Source organism: Balaenoptera ricei, chromosome 6 (assembly GCF_028023285.1).
Source record: "Balaenoptera ricei isolate mBalRic1 chromosome 6, mBalRic1.hap2, whole genome shotgun sequence".
NCBI classification, from domain to species: Eukaryota; Metazoa; Chordata; class Mammalia; order Artiodactyla; family Balaenopteridae; genus Balaenoptera; species Balaenoptera ricei.
In genome coordinates this window covers 104980836-104998872 of record NC_082644.1, presented here as the reverse complement: position 1 = coordinate 104998872, position 18037 = coordinate 104980836, and the positions used below count along the sequence as shown (strand labels likewise).

Genomic DNA, 18037 nt, shown 5'->3' with positions numbered 1-18037 from the left:
GGTCGCTCAGAGAAACCAGAGCCATATCGAATGGCTAATATCATTCATAACATATTTGCCCACATTGCTTGGTCCTTCCTAAGGCTCATATCATTTCTCGAAGCACCTTTCCTTCACAGCACCCACTTTCAATCACCCTCTTTTCTCCCTTATTTGGAGCCATCTCCAATTCATTTAACAAAGTTTACCAAGCACCACTGGCACGGCTGGTACTGTGCAACAGGTAGGAATCAAGCAGGGATGGAGACAGAAATGGTCTCTGCTCCTAAGGAGCTTGGAGACAAGTGGAGAAAGACAGACAAGTATGAAGGCACCACAACAGAGTGATAAATGCAATAAGGGGCTGTTGGATTGGATTCGGGTGGTGACAGATTGAACTGTCCAATCATTTCCTAGTGTCATACTCCTAAAAGCTACTCTAGGTCAAGGTCCTCAGCTGAGACATGAATCAAAAAGTGTTTATCGTTCTACTTTGATTTGTGTCTCTACATTTAAAATGGCATGCATGGTATATCCACATGCAGGGCAAGGCACACACTACACGTACATGAACATGTTCATTGTTCGTGAACAATTCTCCAACCGTTCCAGGTGGAAGGGATCTCTTACGCCTCTGAAATCTCAGAGCACATTATAGCCCCCATAATAAACACGGGTGTGCAACAACGCAGTTTTTCTGCCTCTGTGCTCTTCCAGGACTCTATTAATTGCTTAGTTATAGCAGTTACCATGTCATGTATCTGTTTACCAGTCTGCTTCTGCCACTAGGACTGGGAGTTCCTCAAGGGATGGAACTGTGCCCTGTTCTTCTTTTTAATCCCCATTTCCTTGCTTGATGTGTAATACACAAAGACATAAAGATTGCTCAATAATTATCTATCAAATAGATGGACAGATGGATGGATGGATGGATGGATAAATGGGTGGGTGGAAGGAAGGAAAGAAAGAAGGGAGGTTTACCTCTCTAAATGAACTGCCATTTACTATTGAACTTCACAGAATGCCTAAGACAGAGGTTTGTCACGTAAGAAATACTTAAGAAAAGTTAATAAACAGCTGTACGACATTTTCTAATAAGCTCGCTGCTGTGAACCCACAGATGTAACCACCATCCAACACCGTAGAGGAAAACAAAGTGGTCCAGTGGAAAAAGCACTGATTTGGGAGTCAAGAGATCTGAATTCTAGTTTCAATTTTGCTACCAGTTTGCTGCTTAACCTTACTCAACTCAATTTAGCTTAATTTAACAAGTTAACTTGCCTGGATCTCAGTTTCTCCATCTATAAACTGAGATTTTAAAAAGCAAACTAATGTCTTGGGAAAGGGATGAACAAGATACCATATTTGTTTCTAGCAGATCAGCTCTAATCAGCCCAGTGGGGCTGTTCTGTAAAGGGGTCATCCTGAGAGCTTACCACTGGCTCTACAGAGGCCTAATCGGCTCCAATGAGAGCACATCACAAATCAGCCTTGTTAACTCCAGAGTCATTCTTCTGTTCAGAACCCCATAGTTCATGCAGCATGATTACATGCATAGGTCCCACACTGGTTCAGAATGTATCAGGTCCATCCTCAAAGGGTGACAGTGTATTTCCTTTGAGAACATTTGGGGGAATATGCCCCAGGCTTTGATTCCCGAAAAAGGAATCCAGAAATGTTTTTGGCAGAGAGAATCTTTGAAAGTGTATTATCTCCTGGTAGACTGGGAAATGCTCTGGTGGACATAAATGGTCTGTTTGCTCAAAAGTCACTGGCAAATAAAATATATTCTGCACAACAAAGAGATTTCTTAGCCAATCTCTTTAAAGTCTTATAATGTTCATTCCAATTTTTCTTCCATCTCTTCTCTCCCTCCACTCCTTCCCTTTTTGTTCTACAATCTCTAGATGTTTGCATTAGCCACTGGGGGTACCATCATCCATCCATCCAACCATCCATCTATCCATGCATCATTCACTCATATATTCATCCCCTCATGGAACATTTACTGAACAGCTACTGTATTCTAAGCAATGCACTAGGCCCTGTAGATAGAGATAAAATTAAACTGGCCTTGACTTGAACCCCAGCTCCACCATCCTTAAGCTGTAAGGTCTTCAGCAAGTCATGTCACTTTCTAAACCTAATTCAACGGGTCCAAAGTGTAGCACTCAGCCCAGTGCCAGAACATAGTAAGTGCTCATTATAAGCTAGCTGCTTTTATTACTCTTATTACTGCTGAGAATGCATGCTCTCCCCCAAGGGTACATAAACAGCAGATAGAGGATTCCAGATCCCGAGGTCACCACAAGGTCTCACAAGATCAAGGGAAGCAGAGGGGAAGAAGGCCCGCTGATCAGAAAGGAGGGAAATGGATGAAAACGCAGGCAACAGATATGACTGCCAGGACACTCGAGACCTGAAAAGAACCTGATAAGGGGAGAGGGGTGAAATCTGAGAGGAGAGCAAAGCTTGGGATTACGTGCTGCAGTTCACACACAAAATAAATGCTTGCAAACAGGCGAAGGGCTGAGAGGGCAAGACCAAGGCTAAAACGTGGGTTGGATTAGAAAGGCCAAAATGTGAGTTGAGGAGGCATTTAAATACACTGCTCCCCCCCCCACTCCGCCCATTTTGGAAGGCCGGATATCTTTTCCCTTCTGACTTCTCTGCTCAAGGGGAAATGGAATTAACCACTGTGTAATGTTTCTGAGTGTGACGCACGGGCCAGGTCATGTGCTTTGGGTTACGTAATGCAACATGCCCAAGCTCTTTCTCCCAGAATCATTAGAAATTTAGCTGGTTCTCTTATCCAGTCATGCATTCATTAAACAAAAATACCTATAGTTCCTTTATAAGCCAGGCACTTGGCTAGGCAGTGGAGAAGTTGACAGGACCCCAAATATGCAGAGAATGAAATGTGATAAAGAATTCCAGGTGTTTCGATAAACGTGTGCAGAAGGTATAGTAGAGATAGATGGATAAGGGAGGGGGGGAACCAGTTATACTTGGGGAAGAGTCAGAAAGGGCTTCCCAGAAAAGCGGAACATTGAGCAGAATCCTACAGAGACTTAAGTGTCCTGCAAAATGGTGCCTGGGGATTTAGGAGGTATGTTATATAATGAAAATGATGGGAAAAAAGCCTAAGGCATCTATCTGGTGGAACTGTAGATAATTCCAGTGCTACTGAAAGGCCTATAGCTAGAGGCAGTACAGTCAGATTTGCATTTTAGAAAGATTTGACTGTGGGAAGTTGAAGGATGTGTAGGAGTTGAGGCTCAGAGAAGTGGGCATTTACAATACTAAGGAAATAGTCAAAGCAAGAGATGAAGAGGGCCTAAGCTAAGAAGGGGGAAGGTTGGCTATAAAAATGTTAAGAAGACAGGATAGACAGGAATTGATGACTGAATAAACATGGTGGGAGATATATCTAGAGCAGGTGACACTGGATGAGGATGGAAGAAATTTTGGAGGAAAGACAATTCCATTTTGGATATGTTGAGTCTGAAGTGCAGGTTGACATTTCCAGTAGACAGCTGGATCTATGAGTCCGGAGTCCAGCAGAGTCTGGAGATAAATGATGTTCATCAGCAGAGAGATGGTATTTATTCCATGGGAAAGCATGCCAAGTCAGGAGAGAAGCAGACCTAGCGCTGGCCTAAGACTCAGAAGATAGAGGATCTTACCCAGCAAGGTCACTGCTTTGGACAAGTCACTTCTTCACCACCCCTTGGTTTCTCATCTTTGAAATAAATGGTTTAGATTCTGACTCTCACACACCTTGGTTCTTTGGACTTACATGAATGTTTCTTCACCAAACAGAGTAGAGTATGTATTCCCTTTTTACGTTTTCTGTGTACTCTGCATCTCTTAAGGCAAGGCCACCTTGTTCCTGATTGGTCTGTTATCATACCTTTCTCTGTACTCTCATCAGCCTTTGTAGCTGAAAGATCTCCAATCTCATGGGAGGAAACAACCCCCTCTTTACAAACACATCTGGTTATATTCTGCTCAGCCACATTTCATGTTTATAGAGCAAAAAGAATTAAGAAGAGGTGGATGTGGGACAGATATAGGAAGAGTTTCTTGATTACAAAGGAGATAGGTACAGGTTAGACCACCAGTTTCTTGAAGGCAAAAGATTAGATAAGGGATCTGCAATTAGTCATATGCTCCCCCTACCCACATACTCAGATCCCAAGCTGTGACCCCCCCACCCCACCTCCTAGAGTTTCTGTCTCTGTTCCCTTCAAACGGACTGGAACCTGGGACCTTCTCAGGTTCTGCAAAACTGAAACAGGGTCGCCTCTCCTACTCTTCCAGGTTCTAGGGACCCTGGGTTTGTGACAAATGATACTGGAAAACATTTTCTTTCTCTTGTTGGAAGAAAAATCTGGGGATGACAGTGCTAGGGATTCCCAGAAGTAAAATAGGCAAACAGATGGCTACAGACTCAAGAGTTTTAGTATTTTAATCATGAAGTGACGTGATTAAAATGATAAGCATGACTAAAAGGCCAGTGGCTTACACCAGTGTCCAGGAACTTGCCTGGAATGGCTTCAATAGAGTAAGAAATTATGAAATTCGAGTACTCTAACCATTAGCCAAGATGTGATCACTGGGAAGGTCACTTAGTGAGTTTTTTAAAAACATTTATGGCAGCTATTATTAGCATTATTATTAACGAGATGGCTTCCAGCTCTTGGGAAGTACCAATATTCCCTACATAATGTCTTCAGTCAGTCTTTGACTGAAATTCTACCCACTGGTACTTTGCTTTTGGATAGGAAGCTTTTTGAGGAGACATTAAAGTATATATGTCCCTGGAAGAGCAACATTCTAGGTTGGTATCAGTCAATGATACCTTAGTAAGATGGGACACCATGGCCTTTTTCAAGAATGAGTGTAGGGCTTCCCTGGTGGCGCAGTGGTTGAGAATCTGCCTGCCAATGCAGGGGACATGGGTTCGAGCCCTGGTCTGGGAAGATCCCACATGCCGCGGAGCAGCTGGGCCCGTGAGCCACAACTACTGAGCCTGCCCGTCTGGAGCCTGTGCTCCGCAACGAGAGAGGCCGCGACAGTGAGAGGCCCGCGCACCGCGATGAAGAGTGGCCCCCGCTTGCCACAACTAGAGAAAGCCCTCGCACAGAAACGAAGACCCAACACAGCCATAAATAAATAAATAAATAAAATTAATTAATTAATTAATTTAAAAAAAAAAAAAAAAAAAGAATGAGTGTAGCTGAGGGAGAGGAAGCAGGAAGTGTGTGGGCACTTGGTCCCTGAGGGGCACAGGCACCACCGAGCGGAGGAAGCTGCACTCCTGGAACTACTGCTAACATTGCAGTTCTGTGGTAGGTCAGTCCTGATGGGGATTATAGAATCTTCGGGAATCTCTGCTAGATGGGTCTCAAGGACAAAGACAGATACACTCCTCCTTACTCCCATTGTTCAGATGAGGAAAACTGGCCCCAAGAAGGAAAGTGAGCTGTACAAAGTCACACAGCAAGCTAAGGACTAACCTGGCTGGCCCTGACATCCCCCAGCCCCACCCCCACTCCTCCTGCTCGATGCCCCAAGGCCTCCTCCCTTCTCTACTTTATTTTTCTTCATAAACATTCACCTGACATTACGTGATATATCTGCTCACTCATTTATCTTCTGTCTCCTCCTCCTTCTCAACCCCCCACTCCAGAATATAAACTCCCTGAGGTCAGAGATATTTTCTTCTGTTCCTTGCTCTGTACTGAGGACCTAAAAACTGTACCTGGCATGTAGCAGAAACTCACCAAATACTTGTTGAATGCCTGGGCAGGGATGGACAAATTTTACTTTGTCCTTTGTTTCTAATCTGTATTTCTTAGATTCTCTACAATGAACACACATTGCTTTTGTAATAGGAAACAATGAAATGTTTATTCTGTTTGCCTTTCCTTTTAGTTTTTGTTTTACGTTAAGATAATAGGAATAAACCTTTCCTGAGTGGTGAGGGAGGGAAAGGCAATTCCTGGCTCTGCTAAAGGAGATAAACATGTCTAATTTATAGAGTTATTGAGAGAATTAGAAATAATGTGTAGCGAGGCCGGACACATAAAACCAATATGAGTTAACGTTTACTGGGTGCTTACCCATCGTCTAGATTCCATTACTAAGCATTTTCCACATGGAGGCCCAGTTAATCTTCAAAATAACCCTATGAAGTAGGTGCCAGTATCATCCGCATTTTACAGAGGCGAAAGTGAAGCTTGGCGATATTAAGTAACTTGCCCAGGGTCATATAACTGGCAGGTGGGAGAATCAGGAAATCAAACTCAGGCACTCTGACTCTTGAGTTCTACCATCAATCACTACAAAATACTTCCTCAGTAAACATATGCTTCTTTCCCCTGTTGCCTGAGCGTGTCAATTCTTTCTGAGATCAGTCAACTGCAGCTCACCACCCCCCATGCCCGCACCAGGCTTTACAAGGTTCTAGAAGGCTTCCAGGGCAATGGGAGATGCAGAGAAATAAGGAGCCAGAAAAATGAGAAATAGGGGTATGTGGAAATGTGAGTGAGTGTGTGTATGTGTGTGCCTGGGCGTGTCAATGGTCACAATGTGTTTTGGATTGTCACAATGATTAGGAGATCCTAGGCGATTCTTATGCACAAAACCAAGGATGTGAAATGCTTCACAGTGTGTGGAAGGGTTCCACACAGCAAGGAATGCCCTCACTCAAAAACTACTTATTGTGCTGCAAGAGCCACTTGCCCCTCCGACATGCCCCTCCTAAGACTCCCGTCCTTCCTTTCCTTCCCCTCCCCTCAAGCTCTCCCAGGATGGTCAGTCACCTGCGTTTGCAGGTGTGCAGGGAGACGGGCAGAGGGAGCTCCTAGTGTCAGAAGCCTGGACTGCACGCTGACTTTCAGTTATTCTCTGTGTGACCTTGGGAGAGTCCCTAACCTGCTCCAAGTTGCAGAAATGCATTTGGAAACCTAGCAGCTCACAGAACACGCAGGGATCTAAGATTTCAGCTCCTCCTGTGGCTCTCAAACCCTTTTAAACTTTTTATGACGGAATTCTTCAAGCACACACAGAGGGACAGACAAAAAAGTATTGAAGCCTGTCGTTTCTGTCACCTGGTTTCAACAATCATCAGCCTGCCAATCTTCTTTCATCTACCACTCTTCCTCCCAACATCCTATTTTTTTTTTTCTGGAACACTTTAAACAAACAAAATAGACATAACGTCATTTTACCCATAAATACATCAGTACACATTTCTAACAGATTAGGATCTTTAAAAATATATAATCACGATACTGTTATGATGCCTAACAAAGTTAACAACGTCAGTCCATGTCTATTCAAACTCTGTCACTGAGAAACTTGCACATTCCTTCAAAAGAAATCTGGAAGAATCACAGTTTAGGCAGAAGAGGTGAAGGGAAGATGCGGGGAGACAGAGGGCTCCCCTTCAGCCTCTCCCCAGGGCATTCCTAAGATTGTGGGGCACAGGTTGAAAGCCCCTCTTCCACTGCTACCCCTCAGTGTGCACCCTGAGAACACTGAGGCACAGAGAGGAGCAGTTAAGTTGTCAAGGTCACACAGCAAGTAAGGCAGACCTGTTAAGTTCCAACATCAAAGGACTCCAGCGAGGTCACGCGTAGGAAAAGGTTTGCTCATTCGATCACTGTTTATCATTTGCAGTGTGAATAATGATAATAAAGGTGCCTTTCCAGGTATGACCTTGATTGTACAAACCCCTCACATCTCTCACTTTCTGGATCCTCCAACCACTGTCGACCTATGGACTGGGCCCTGATCTTGGCTTAGAGCTTTTCCTGCCATCGTCTCACCTGGTTCCCGTGACAACCCGCAAGATATGGATGTTGAATGTAACCACACCTGAAACTCTCTCCCCAGAGGCCCCAGGTCACACAGCTCACAGGAGACCAAGCCAGGACTTGAGCCCAGAGCTCCTAGGTCCCAGTTCCAGGTTTTCAAAGGAGCCAAGGGGCCAAGACCCACAAGTCAGCTCTGAGTTGAGCATTGCCAGTAAATGCATCAAGGCATGAAGGAGAGTCCTCAGTGCAGCAAGAAAAAAGATAAGAGACACTGAGGAGAAGGAAATTAAATTCCAGAGAAAGGGCGGCAGGTGAGGGGAGAAGCAGGCACCCGCTAGATTCCTCAGTCCTGGGCGATAGGTAGACGAGGAACAAGCTGCTTGTATAGGGGGTCCTCCTACCTGGGGTCCTTGGGGAATCATCTCTCTTCCTCATCTAAGACACCTTGCAGCCAGTGCTGGTTTCACAGTGATCTCAAGGTGAGGGGGTTTGAAATAATAGGAACAGTTGCCTGCCTTCCGAAGGACTAGCCTGGGGCAAAGTGGGGAATGCCTCACAGCTGGGCTTTCCGCCTTCCTTTACACTCCTTATTCCTGCTCAGAAAAACACTCCCCTCTCAAGCACGGTGAGACATCCATTTGAAATCAGATGCATGGAACTCCATGTGTTACCCCCTTCTAGGGCTGTCTGCTCCTTAAAGGAGGCACCAGAAGGAGAGGGTGTAGCTTCACATATAGGACCAGCTTTGATAAAATGGAATGTCAGTGCCACCCCCCCACCCCCTGCCCCCCTGCTCCTAGGCATTTAGGGTCAGCAGGGGAATTGGGAATGGAAAAAAGGTCCTTTCTGGTGTTTGGCCACTCAGAATTGGGACAGCTAAAGTTCTCTCAAAGCTCTGCCACCAACCAGCTGGATAAGCAGGAAATGCTACTCCCCTCTTGGGCCTCAGTTTCTCCACCTGCAGAGCAGGGAGACATCAGACTGGATCAGTGATTCTCCCCACTGGTGGCCCTTCCACATTACCTGAGAAGGCTTTGGAAAACACTAGTGCCCAGGCCAACCCCTGACCCACGACATCAGGATCCCGGGGATGCAGCCTGGGCATCAGGATGTTTACAAAGCTGATGATTCTCAGTGCTATGGGGGACGGGAGCTACTGGACTAAACAATCTCCCAGGCTACCTTGAGAGGGGCACTTTGTGAATACAGTTTAGTTCTCAGCCCCTGCGTGACACTGGTCCTCAGTTTCCCTGTTGTACCATGAGCTGCCTGATTCAGTCCATTCCCAGCTGACCACGCAAATCCCGTTTTCCTGAGCCCCGCACCTCTGAGCCTCAAGTTTGCCTTCCTCTGCGTAGAGGGGCAAGGGCAATGCAGCCTCCATTACCCCATCTGTCCACGTGAATGGCTGAGTGGGGGAACGTGAAGGTCGGAGGGCGTCTGGGGAAGGAGCAAGAGGCATGTGACAACACAGCTGTGACCTGGACCCCACTGTGACCAGTCTGGCTTCTGTTCCTGAGGGTGCATTCTCCCTCTGGATGCTAACTGGTTTTCCTATTCATTGGTCCAGTGGTTTTGGACCTCCTCTGGCTCTTATCACCAAGGGGTCATCCAAATAGGTCAAAGAAGAGGAAATCAAAGTTCAAGGAAGGGATCTGAAGGGGTCCAGCTGTTCCCCAAGATACACTGTCTACTCTAGATAGACTCCCCAGCAACGTAAGAGGGGAAGCCCTAACAATGTACAAACAGGTCCTACTTTCTGAAAGCCAAGCTGGCAAATTGGGAAAGGGAAGGTGGTTACTTACTGGATCCGACTACCATTGACTGAATCCCTAATATGAGCTGGCTCTGTGTCAGGCGCTTTCTGCCTGTTTATTCCACTTCAATGTCCTGATATCATTATGCCCATTTTACAGAGGAGGAAACCAAGGGATAGAGAGAGAAAGTGACTTGACTCAAATCACACAGCAAGTCACTGGCAACAGAAATTCCAAGCCCCGTCTGCCTGATAATTTGACGTGAAAAGAAACACAGATCTGCCAAGTCAAACCCAGAGCTCCACGTGAGACTTAGATTCATGTCTTATTCCCTTTAATCTGTAGGCATATGGTCAGCACAAAGAGATGCAGGAAAGAGTGGCGACATTCTGCAGCAGGTCTAAAGAAGGGAATGGGGGTCATTCCTTCTCTCTCCAAAAAGACTGCTGAAGAAGAAACAGGCACTTAAGACTCGAGTTCATATCTGGGCTCTGTCCACCGGAAGAGCCCGTGGGACTTTGGACTAAGTCGCTTCAACTTTCCGAGACTTTGTTTCCTCATTTGGAAAACAGAGGTGACAACGTCCACCTTCCAGGGCGGTTGTGAGGGTGAAACTCGCAGACACAAGGCAAGCGCAGTACCCGGCACCTCGGAGGCACCCAGGAAGAGTTGCTTTCCTTCCTGCCTTTAAGTGTCCTCAGTCCATAAAGCCAAGACTGAGGTCATTGGAAAATCATGTCCAATAATAAGATCAAAGTTTATTGAGTGCTTACTATCTACCAAGTCCAGTTCTAAGCACTTTCCACGTATGAGCTCATGTAACACGTCAGGTACTCGTGCTATGCTCACTTTGCAGATGAAGAAGCTGACGCCCAGAGAATCAGTTAACTCTCCCAAGGTCACACAACCATTTAGGGGCAGAGGTAGATTCACGCAGAGGCAGCCCAGCTACTAAAACTGGCTTCTAACCATTGCAATATCCTAGACCCCAGGTGTCACTAATGAATGTTGTGGGCAGAACCATGTTAATACATGAACTTGTTGAAATCTAGTCTTCCCTGTTACAATTCTGAAGTTGGGGAAATGCAGGCACTCTTTTTGGGGGGTTGGTTGGGTTGCGGGAAGTAGGGGCTGCAGAAGGGAGGAAATAAAAAGTCTCTTCTGAGTAGCCAGTAAACTCAACAGTCCAACATTTAGAACAAAAGAAAAAAGCATGGAAAGCCGAGGTGCTGGAGGGGATTCAGGTAAATCCCTTTCTCCTTCTGAGCAGGGATTCTGGATCACTGAGAGCTGGGGGTGGGAGGAGGGCAGCACTTGTGGGGTCCACATTTCACTTATCTAACAGGTCAGGAGAAACTTTAACAAGATTAACTGCTGCTCAGGGCCTCTGCTCCACGGAGCAGCAAATTGGGTCTATTGTTTTCTTTTTCTTCCTCTTTTCTCTTTCTGTCAAACTGGAGGGGTACGGTGGGGGAGGGCAGCTGGGGATGAGGGGCAAGGGTCTGGATCCTGCCTGGTATGGTACAAAGGCGAAGGGATGTGTCAGGAAGCCCCCCGCCCCCAGACTTGAAAGGGAGCCCAAATTGCCGAGCACCGAGGCTGCGGGCTGTGCCTGGGTGGTGGGTCTGTGAGGGGTCGGAGGTGACAGTGCTTCTCAGACACATTCTCTCAGCAGTGTAGCGGGTAAGGTCTGGAAGCGGGGATGCCCAGGATCAAATCCTAGCTCCTGGCACTGGGGAGCTGTGCCATCCAGCACACATCCCTTCCCTCTCCGCGTCTCTGTCTCCCTATTCGGCCAAAGAGAGAAGAACTGGCCTGGGTAACCTCCAAGGACCCTCTTCACAATCGCCTTAAAGGGACTCTTCAACCCTCAGACCATCCATCGCTGGTGGGCTCTTCAACCCTCAGACTCCTGCACACAGGCACTTTCTCACTTTAGCTTTGTTTATGCCTGCATAAGCCTTCCCATTTTTATTTATTAATATATATATAAATATATATATATATATGTATTTATATATATTTCTCTTCTTCCCTTTTGGAAAAAATAAAAGGCATGTTTTCTGAGCTTCAGAAGCAAACTGCTCCTTCACTCCTTCCCTTTGCCTCTCCAAGCGCCTGTCTGAACTGGTGTCAGTGAAGTTTGAACCGGGGCAGAAATAGCATCCCAGGCGGATCTGGGAGCATAGCCCGCCTACCAGGAGCGGCAAGGCCTGCCTCTGCCAGACGACAAACCCGGTTAACAGCACCATAAAATTAGACCTTTACGAAACCCAATTGAATCCTGCAGCAAAGAGTGATGTAAGGCAGCCTGGCCTGACAGCAAGGCAGCAACCCTCTGCCTGAAATAGCAGCGCGGTCCCTGCTGAGAGATGCCTGCTCTCTCAAGATAGGTGACCAGGGATTCCTACGAAAGTGGTGACGCCCAGCCAGAGAGAGCCAGCAGAGGTCAGGCAGCAAACTGGGCACCCGAGGTCGCAGCGGGAGGACACGGTTTGGCACCGGCATCCAAACTGCCCACCTCGGCCCGGCCTCTCCCAGCCTGAACTTACACGAAAGAAGGAGCTGAAAAAGTGCTTCTGCAAAGAACCTCTGTTTGTTTGCTTTTTAATTCAAGGAGAAGCAGGTTCTTTTTAGTCCAACAGTCTGTACCGTGTGGAGGATACGCAGAATGAGTCTTTTCTGGCTCAAGGCCAGGTGTTTACACACCGCAAATCTGGCTCAGACTCAACTAGGGGAGGGAAAAAAAAAATCCACCAGAATCCTCGGGAGAAAAGCTCTGAGCTTTCTGGTGCTACACGGCAGCAGTGACTTTTTTTTTCTTCCTCGTTTTGAGAGGAATGTTATTTCCACACATAAAATGGACCAGGCATTTTATACAAGCAATAATAACGTAACGTCCCCCATCCAATTAAAGGATTTTACTGCACAATCTTTGTGTGAGAGAGCGAATGAGTCCTCAAAAGAGCGTGTGTGAAGAGAGGCTCCTTGTCTGAATTACAGACATTTATAAAGCAGGCTCCTGTGGAATCCCAGGTGCTATATTTTTTTTTTTTTGAAAAAATGTATTTACTACCTTTTCATTGATGATACCTATATAACCCTGCACTCTCCTCTCTGGAGGAGAAGCCTTCCAAATCATTGGTATGACAGGTAAAGACTAGGAAAAATCAGATCTACTCATTTAAAACAAACAAACAAACAAACAAAAAAACCCTCCAATCTGCAGGCTCTGTGTTTTTCCTATGTTCCGAAACAGAAGTAAACATACCACAGCCCTGAATTATAATCATCATCATTATTATTATGAATAATGTCTCCCCTCTACTCTACATTATAACCCCCTCTGGCTGACTAGGGCTTGAGGGCTAAAAGTGAATAAGCTCAGTTTCCCTCTCCTTCCTGGGTTGGGGGGGGGTAAAAAAAAAAAAAAAAGAAAAAAAAAAGCAGCATGTGATGACGTCAGGTATGGGGGAAAGTCACTTTCTAGCTCTCGGCTTGGTAGCGGGAGAGTGGGAGCTTTGGGGGCATATTCTTGGTATAGCAGCGGAGTTTGGGTCCTCTAAATGGACTTGATGTAAATAGGACAGAGTTAGCGCAACGGTTGAGAAAGTCCACGCCAAGATAGAAAGAAGCGGACTGCCGGAAGAACTCAGAGCTTTCCCTTCTAAGAAAGTGTGTGTAAGGGGGTGGGATCGCAAAACGCCTCCACACGTTTCCTGGCTGCAGCGAAAGGGGAACCCCTACTCTCACTTTGAGACGTCCTAGGACATGGCAAGATTGTTTGTGCAGGAAGGGAATCTCCCAGCCAGAAGAGGCAAAACTTTCCTTCTCTCCTCCAGCGCCGCCCCCCTCCGCCCCCCAGTTTTATTAAAGGCATTGCCACAGATTCATTAGGAGGGGGAAAAAATGGATGTTGGTGCATTTCTAAGGTTTGCAACCCTCCCAAAGTGTCCGGTTTCACTACAGGCTTTGCTGTAGAACGGTGTGTGTGTGTGTTTGTTGGGCGGGGGGCGGCGGGGGGGGGTGGGGGGGGGTGAGGAGGGAGAACTCAAATTCATTACGGGCTCGTAAAAGTCCCAAATGAGAAAAGCGCCCCGTTTCGCAGCCTAGTCGGGGGAGGACTAGCGGGGTGTGCGTGAGCAAAGTCTCACCCCAGCCCCGAGTGACAGGCTTTGAAAGCGAGGACATGGGATGGCAGTGTGTGTGCGCGTGTCTGTGTGTGCCTAGGGTAAGGGGGTGAATCCCAGAGGCAGGCAGCAACCACAGAGCAACTTTGGGGGCACTTCGAGGACTTCTAAGTCCTGGCGATCACAACCACCTTGTCCTTGTAGGCTTTCAGGGTAACGGGGCCAAGTAAAGGGGGAGGGTCACCTCCATTAAAAAGCCAAAGAAATCAACGGTCCCCTAGCCACTTTTCACATGCATCCCAACTGGGTCATTCCTCCATCCCAAACGGAGACAGTACCTCTCACCATCCAAAACACGGTTCACGTGCACGAGGCTCCCTGGGGACCAGCCCTCACCAACTGCGGGTCTCCGGGAGGCCGGGAGCGCTCCCTGCGCTCTTCCAGCGGGACTAGGCGGAGACGCCTTCCGAGTGCGCCCATTCCGCAGATGGGGCAAAGTGAGGCTCGCAGCTCGCCCCGGAGCCGCCGCGCCGCCGGCACAGCGGCTCCCGCACAGACACACCCGCCAGCCCCCAACGATCCCGCCACCAGCGCCCAAGCACCCGCGCGCCCCTGGGGCCGCAGGGCCGGTGCAGCGCCCGCCTGGGCGCCCTCGCCTACCTGTGATCACCGCCGGAGAGCTCTGGCCCCCCTCCGCTCGCAGCCACACTTGCAGCGTGAACGCGTCCCGGGGCAGCTCGAGGTCGGCCCGCAGGCGCAGCTGCTCGCCTCGCCCGCTGAAATAGAGCGCCCGGCTCGGCGGGCTCGGCTCCTCCGCGGCGCCCCTCGTCTCCCGCTGCTGCCGCCGCCGGGGGACGCGCACGGCTTCCCAGGCACCGCCCGGCGGCGGCGGCGGCGGCGGCGGCGGCGGCGAGGCGCGGCGGCTGCGGGCCGCCCGGGTGGCGCAGGTGGCCGGGCCGGCGGCGGGGCGCGGGGGGCGGCCGGCCCGCGGGTCTCTCCGGGCCCGGCGGGGGCGCTCGGCCAGCCCGCAGCCCAGCGCGGCGCTCAGCAGCCCCAGGCGCAGCACCCAACTCCAGAGCCGCATGTCCGACGGTCCCCCCCGCCCCCCCTTCGCCCCTGCACCGCCGCCCGGAGCTGCCAGCTTTAGGAGCCTCGGCGCCTCGACTTTCTTCGCTTCTTCACCCTTCTTGGGCGAGCCCCCCCGTCCACTTGCTTTTTTCTTTTCTTTCTCGCTTTCCTCCTCAAGGTGTGTGCTCCACTCCCCCCACCTTTGAAAAATACAGCCCAACTCCTCCTGGTTGGCAATTAATTTCTCTCCCCGCTCCTTTATCTGCCTTATTTCCCCCCTCTAACAGCTGGTTGCCTTCCTCCTTGTTTTATTTCATTTTATTTTATATGATTTCTCGCTCTTAAAAAAAAAAAAGCTCCTCTAAGACACTGATCCGCTGAATTCCCTCCCCCCAAAAGATGCTCTAATTTATTTATTTTTTGCGTCCTTTATAACACAAGCCACAGCCCCCTTCTCCCCCCCCCGTCCCCCCTCCCCTCCCTCCTTCTTCACAAAATGAAAGGAAAGAGGGGGGAAAAATCCCTCAGAAGATGAGTAAACAAGCGTATGCTAATCTGCTCCCGAGCGCTCCACCTTCCCAATTGAATGAGTCCCAGTTAAAACTGCGGGGATCATGACTAATCAATCAGTTTGGAGAGGCCGAGCTACCCAGCCTTCCTCCACTTTCCCGTTTGCCTCCTTCGCTCCGCTTCTCCACCCCCTCCTTTTTTTTTTTTAAGAAGACAATCTTAAAGTAACAATTTAATGAAATTCTGTACACACCCCCTTATGGTCCTCCCAGCTCTCCTCATTCCTGCTCAAAACACACATTCCTGTTTTTGTTTTGGTTTGCTTGCTTTTTTCCCTCCTTCACTCTCCCCCCCCCCTTTTTTTTTCCCTCCTGGCGGGAGAAAAATCTATCTCTTCTCTCAGGATCCCCTTTGCACTTTACTGGTAAACCTCATCCTTCTCTATAGCACATAAAGAGTCTTGAAACTTGATTCTCAGATTTTGTTGTAATGCTGTCTCTTTCTCTCTCTCCCTCTTTCCCTTCTTCTTTCCCTTCTCTTGCCTTCCCTCTCCTTTTCTCCCTTTCTCCTTTTCCCTCTCAGAATTCCCTTAAAGTTATACAATGATGAACGTGCCCCTCTTCTCTGAGCCCCGGGTGCTTTCTGGCTTCAGCTAGTCCAAATGTTGTCCCAAAGCCCTCACGGAACCATCAGAAGCAACCAGGAAAGGCATTTTCTGAGGCATTTGCCTTCCCGAAGCTTTACGCTCAGCACAACTAGGTCTCTGAATACTCCTGAATACTCTTAAAAATATTCTGTTGGTTGTTAGAAATTATTTTATTTTTATATAAAAAATGAAAAAAAAAACCCTATTATTTTGCCTTCTTTTTTTGACCTAAGAAATTCAGGTGCTCTGACATTGTTCAAGTCACAGGTAAGGATCTAACCATTGGCTGCTTTGTAGATCTGTTTTGAACTGGGACATATATGTAATATATTTTTGTTCTTTTTTTCCCCCTCTTTGTAGAACTCAAAGGCTCCCCCTTATGGCAAAACAGTTCTTTTTTTTTTTTTTTTTTTTGCTTTTTTTTTTGTTTTTGTTTTTCCCTTCCAAGTGTTTAATAAGTTAAAATGAGTTAGCAGTGGTGGATTACAAATTATTAGTTACAGGTCTGTTCAAATAATGTAGTGATAGAAATATGCTGTGTGAGGTTTGCATGGGGATAGTGAGCTGGAAGAATTAACTCGACTTTCCTCCCATGTATGTGTTCCTGTCCTCAGGGCTGCTCCAGATCCTGCCTGAGAGCTGGGGTCATTCTTGCATGCTTCAGGGAGAGTGAACACCGGTGGAGAATATGTGTTGGTGAAAGTATGCGGATTTGTAGAATGAGCGAATGACTCAGACATCCCCTATAAAAGCCGGAATGTGGTGTGCAGGGATTATGGCACCATTCTGAAGACGGGAGATCCCAGATTCAGATCTTGGTTTGGGAAGAACTTGCCATATAGTCTTAGACTAAGAATGTATGAAATCAGCTTCTCCAGTTATAAAATGAAAATGGCATTATATCCTAAATATGTTTCCAGAGACTGGCTGAAAGAAGATGATCTTTGGTGCATAATGCCATGGATAAGGAATTTGCCTAGGCAAATCTTTCACTTTCTGCAACTCCAAGTCACTTATAAAAGTCATAAGATTGACATTCAATAATAATAATAAGACCTATATTGAACTACGTATATTATATCCTGCAAAATCCCCCTGTTTTCTCAATAGAGATTGGAACCTGACTACTAATTCACTTCAATTGTGGCTACTAGGTATTTGGAAACTGTATTCCTTCCAAGGGCTTCTAAGTCATTTTATACAATAGTTTTGAATATTCCTAGACATTTGGGACTTTGTCAACTCTCCCACCAAGAGTGAAAACACGGGACTTATAGTTCTAAGTCCCACTCACTCCACCATGTATCAGCGGAGCGAGTCGCTTAGCTAGCCCTGCACTTCCGAACCTTTAAAATGGGATATGTGTTTCACAAATGTGTTTTGAGGTTAAAATATACTTTGGGGTATAATATTTTGTAAACTATAAAAACGCTATATAAATCCATTTTATTCCACTGTTGTTGTCAAAGACGAACAAAAATCTGGGAGGCCAAGTCACCATTTCTGTCCTGTGGCAGGCATGATGGGAAGGAATGGACAGATCCAAGTCTCATTGCTCCTTGAGCTTCTGGACCTCAGCCCCTAAATGCGTTGGAAGCAACTGGCAAAGCCTTTCACTGGTCTTTTCATGGAACATACATTTATTATTCTATCCCACCTGTCTTGGAAGCCACACTTACTTTTATGCCTGTATGTATCTAGGTGTGCATGTATGTGTTTGTTTTTAACGGAGCAAATAGAACTGGATGAAATGTAACCCTTGGTTCATGACCCACCCTTATCATTGGCTTATGCATGACATTCTTATTTATTTATATATAACAAATAATGTATCAAATGCTGCCATCCCTCTTTTACTCCATCCCTTAATCTCTCGTGGATTTGGCCCGTCTCCTTTCATCATTTGTGCTCAAAGAGCAATCATCTGAGAGTTAGGAGACTTGAGTTCTGATTCTGACTGTGAATTCTTTGACCTCAGTTTGCTCCTGTGTGAAATGAAAGATCAGGAGTCGACGATTCCTAAGATCACTTCCAAACCTGAAATGTAATGGAGCCCCTAATTACTGGAATATGGCAATGATTCCCATCTAATCATCTCATATTTGGTCAGTTCCCTCCCAC

At 47.2% G+C, this 18037-nt stretch overlaps 1 protein-coding gene across 1 annotated transcript in view; it reads right to left on the bottom strand.

The window, feature by feature from the left end:
- PAPPA (pappalysin 1) overlaps positions 1-14776 on the bottom strand; it is a 254269-nt gene extending 239493 nt beyond the window's left edge. Inside the window, exon 1 of the mRNA XM_059925463.1 lies at positions 14353-14776. Coding sequence (XP_059781446.1) covers positions 14353-14776 — 424 coding nt within the window. The remainder of the gene's footprint in view (positions 1-14352) is intronic.
- Between the last annotated feature and the right edge of the window lie 3261 nt (positions 14777-18037).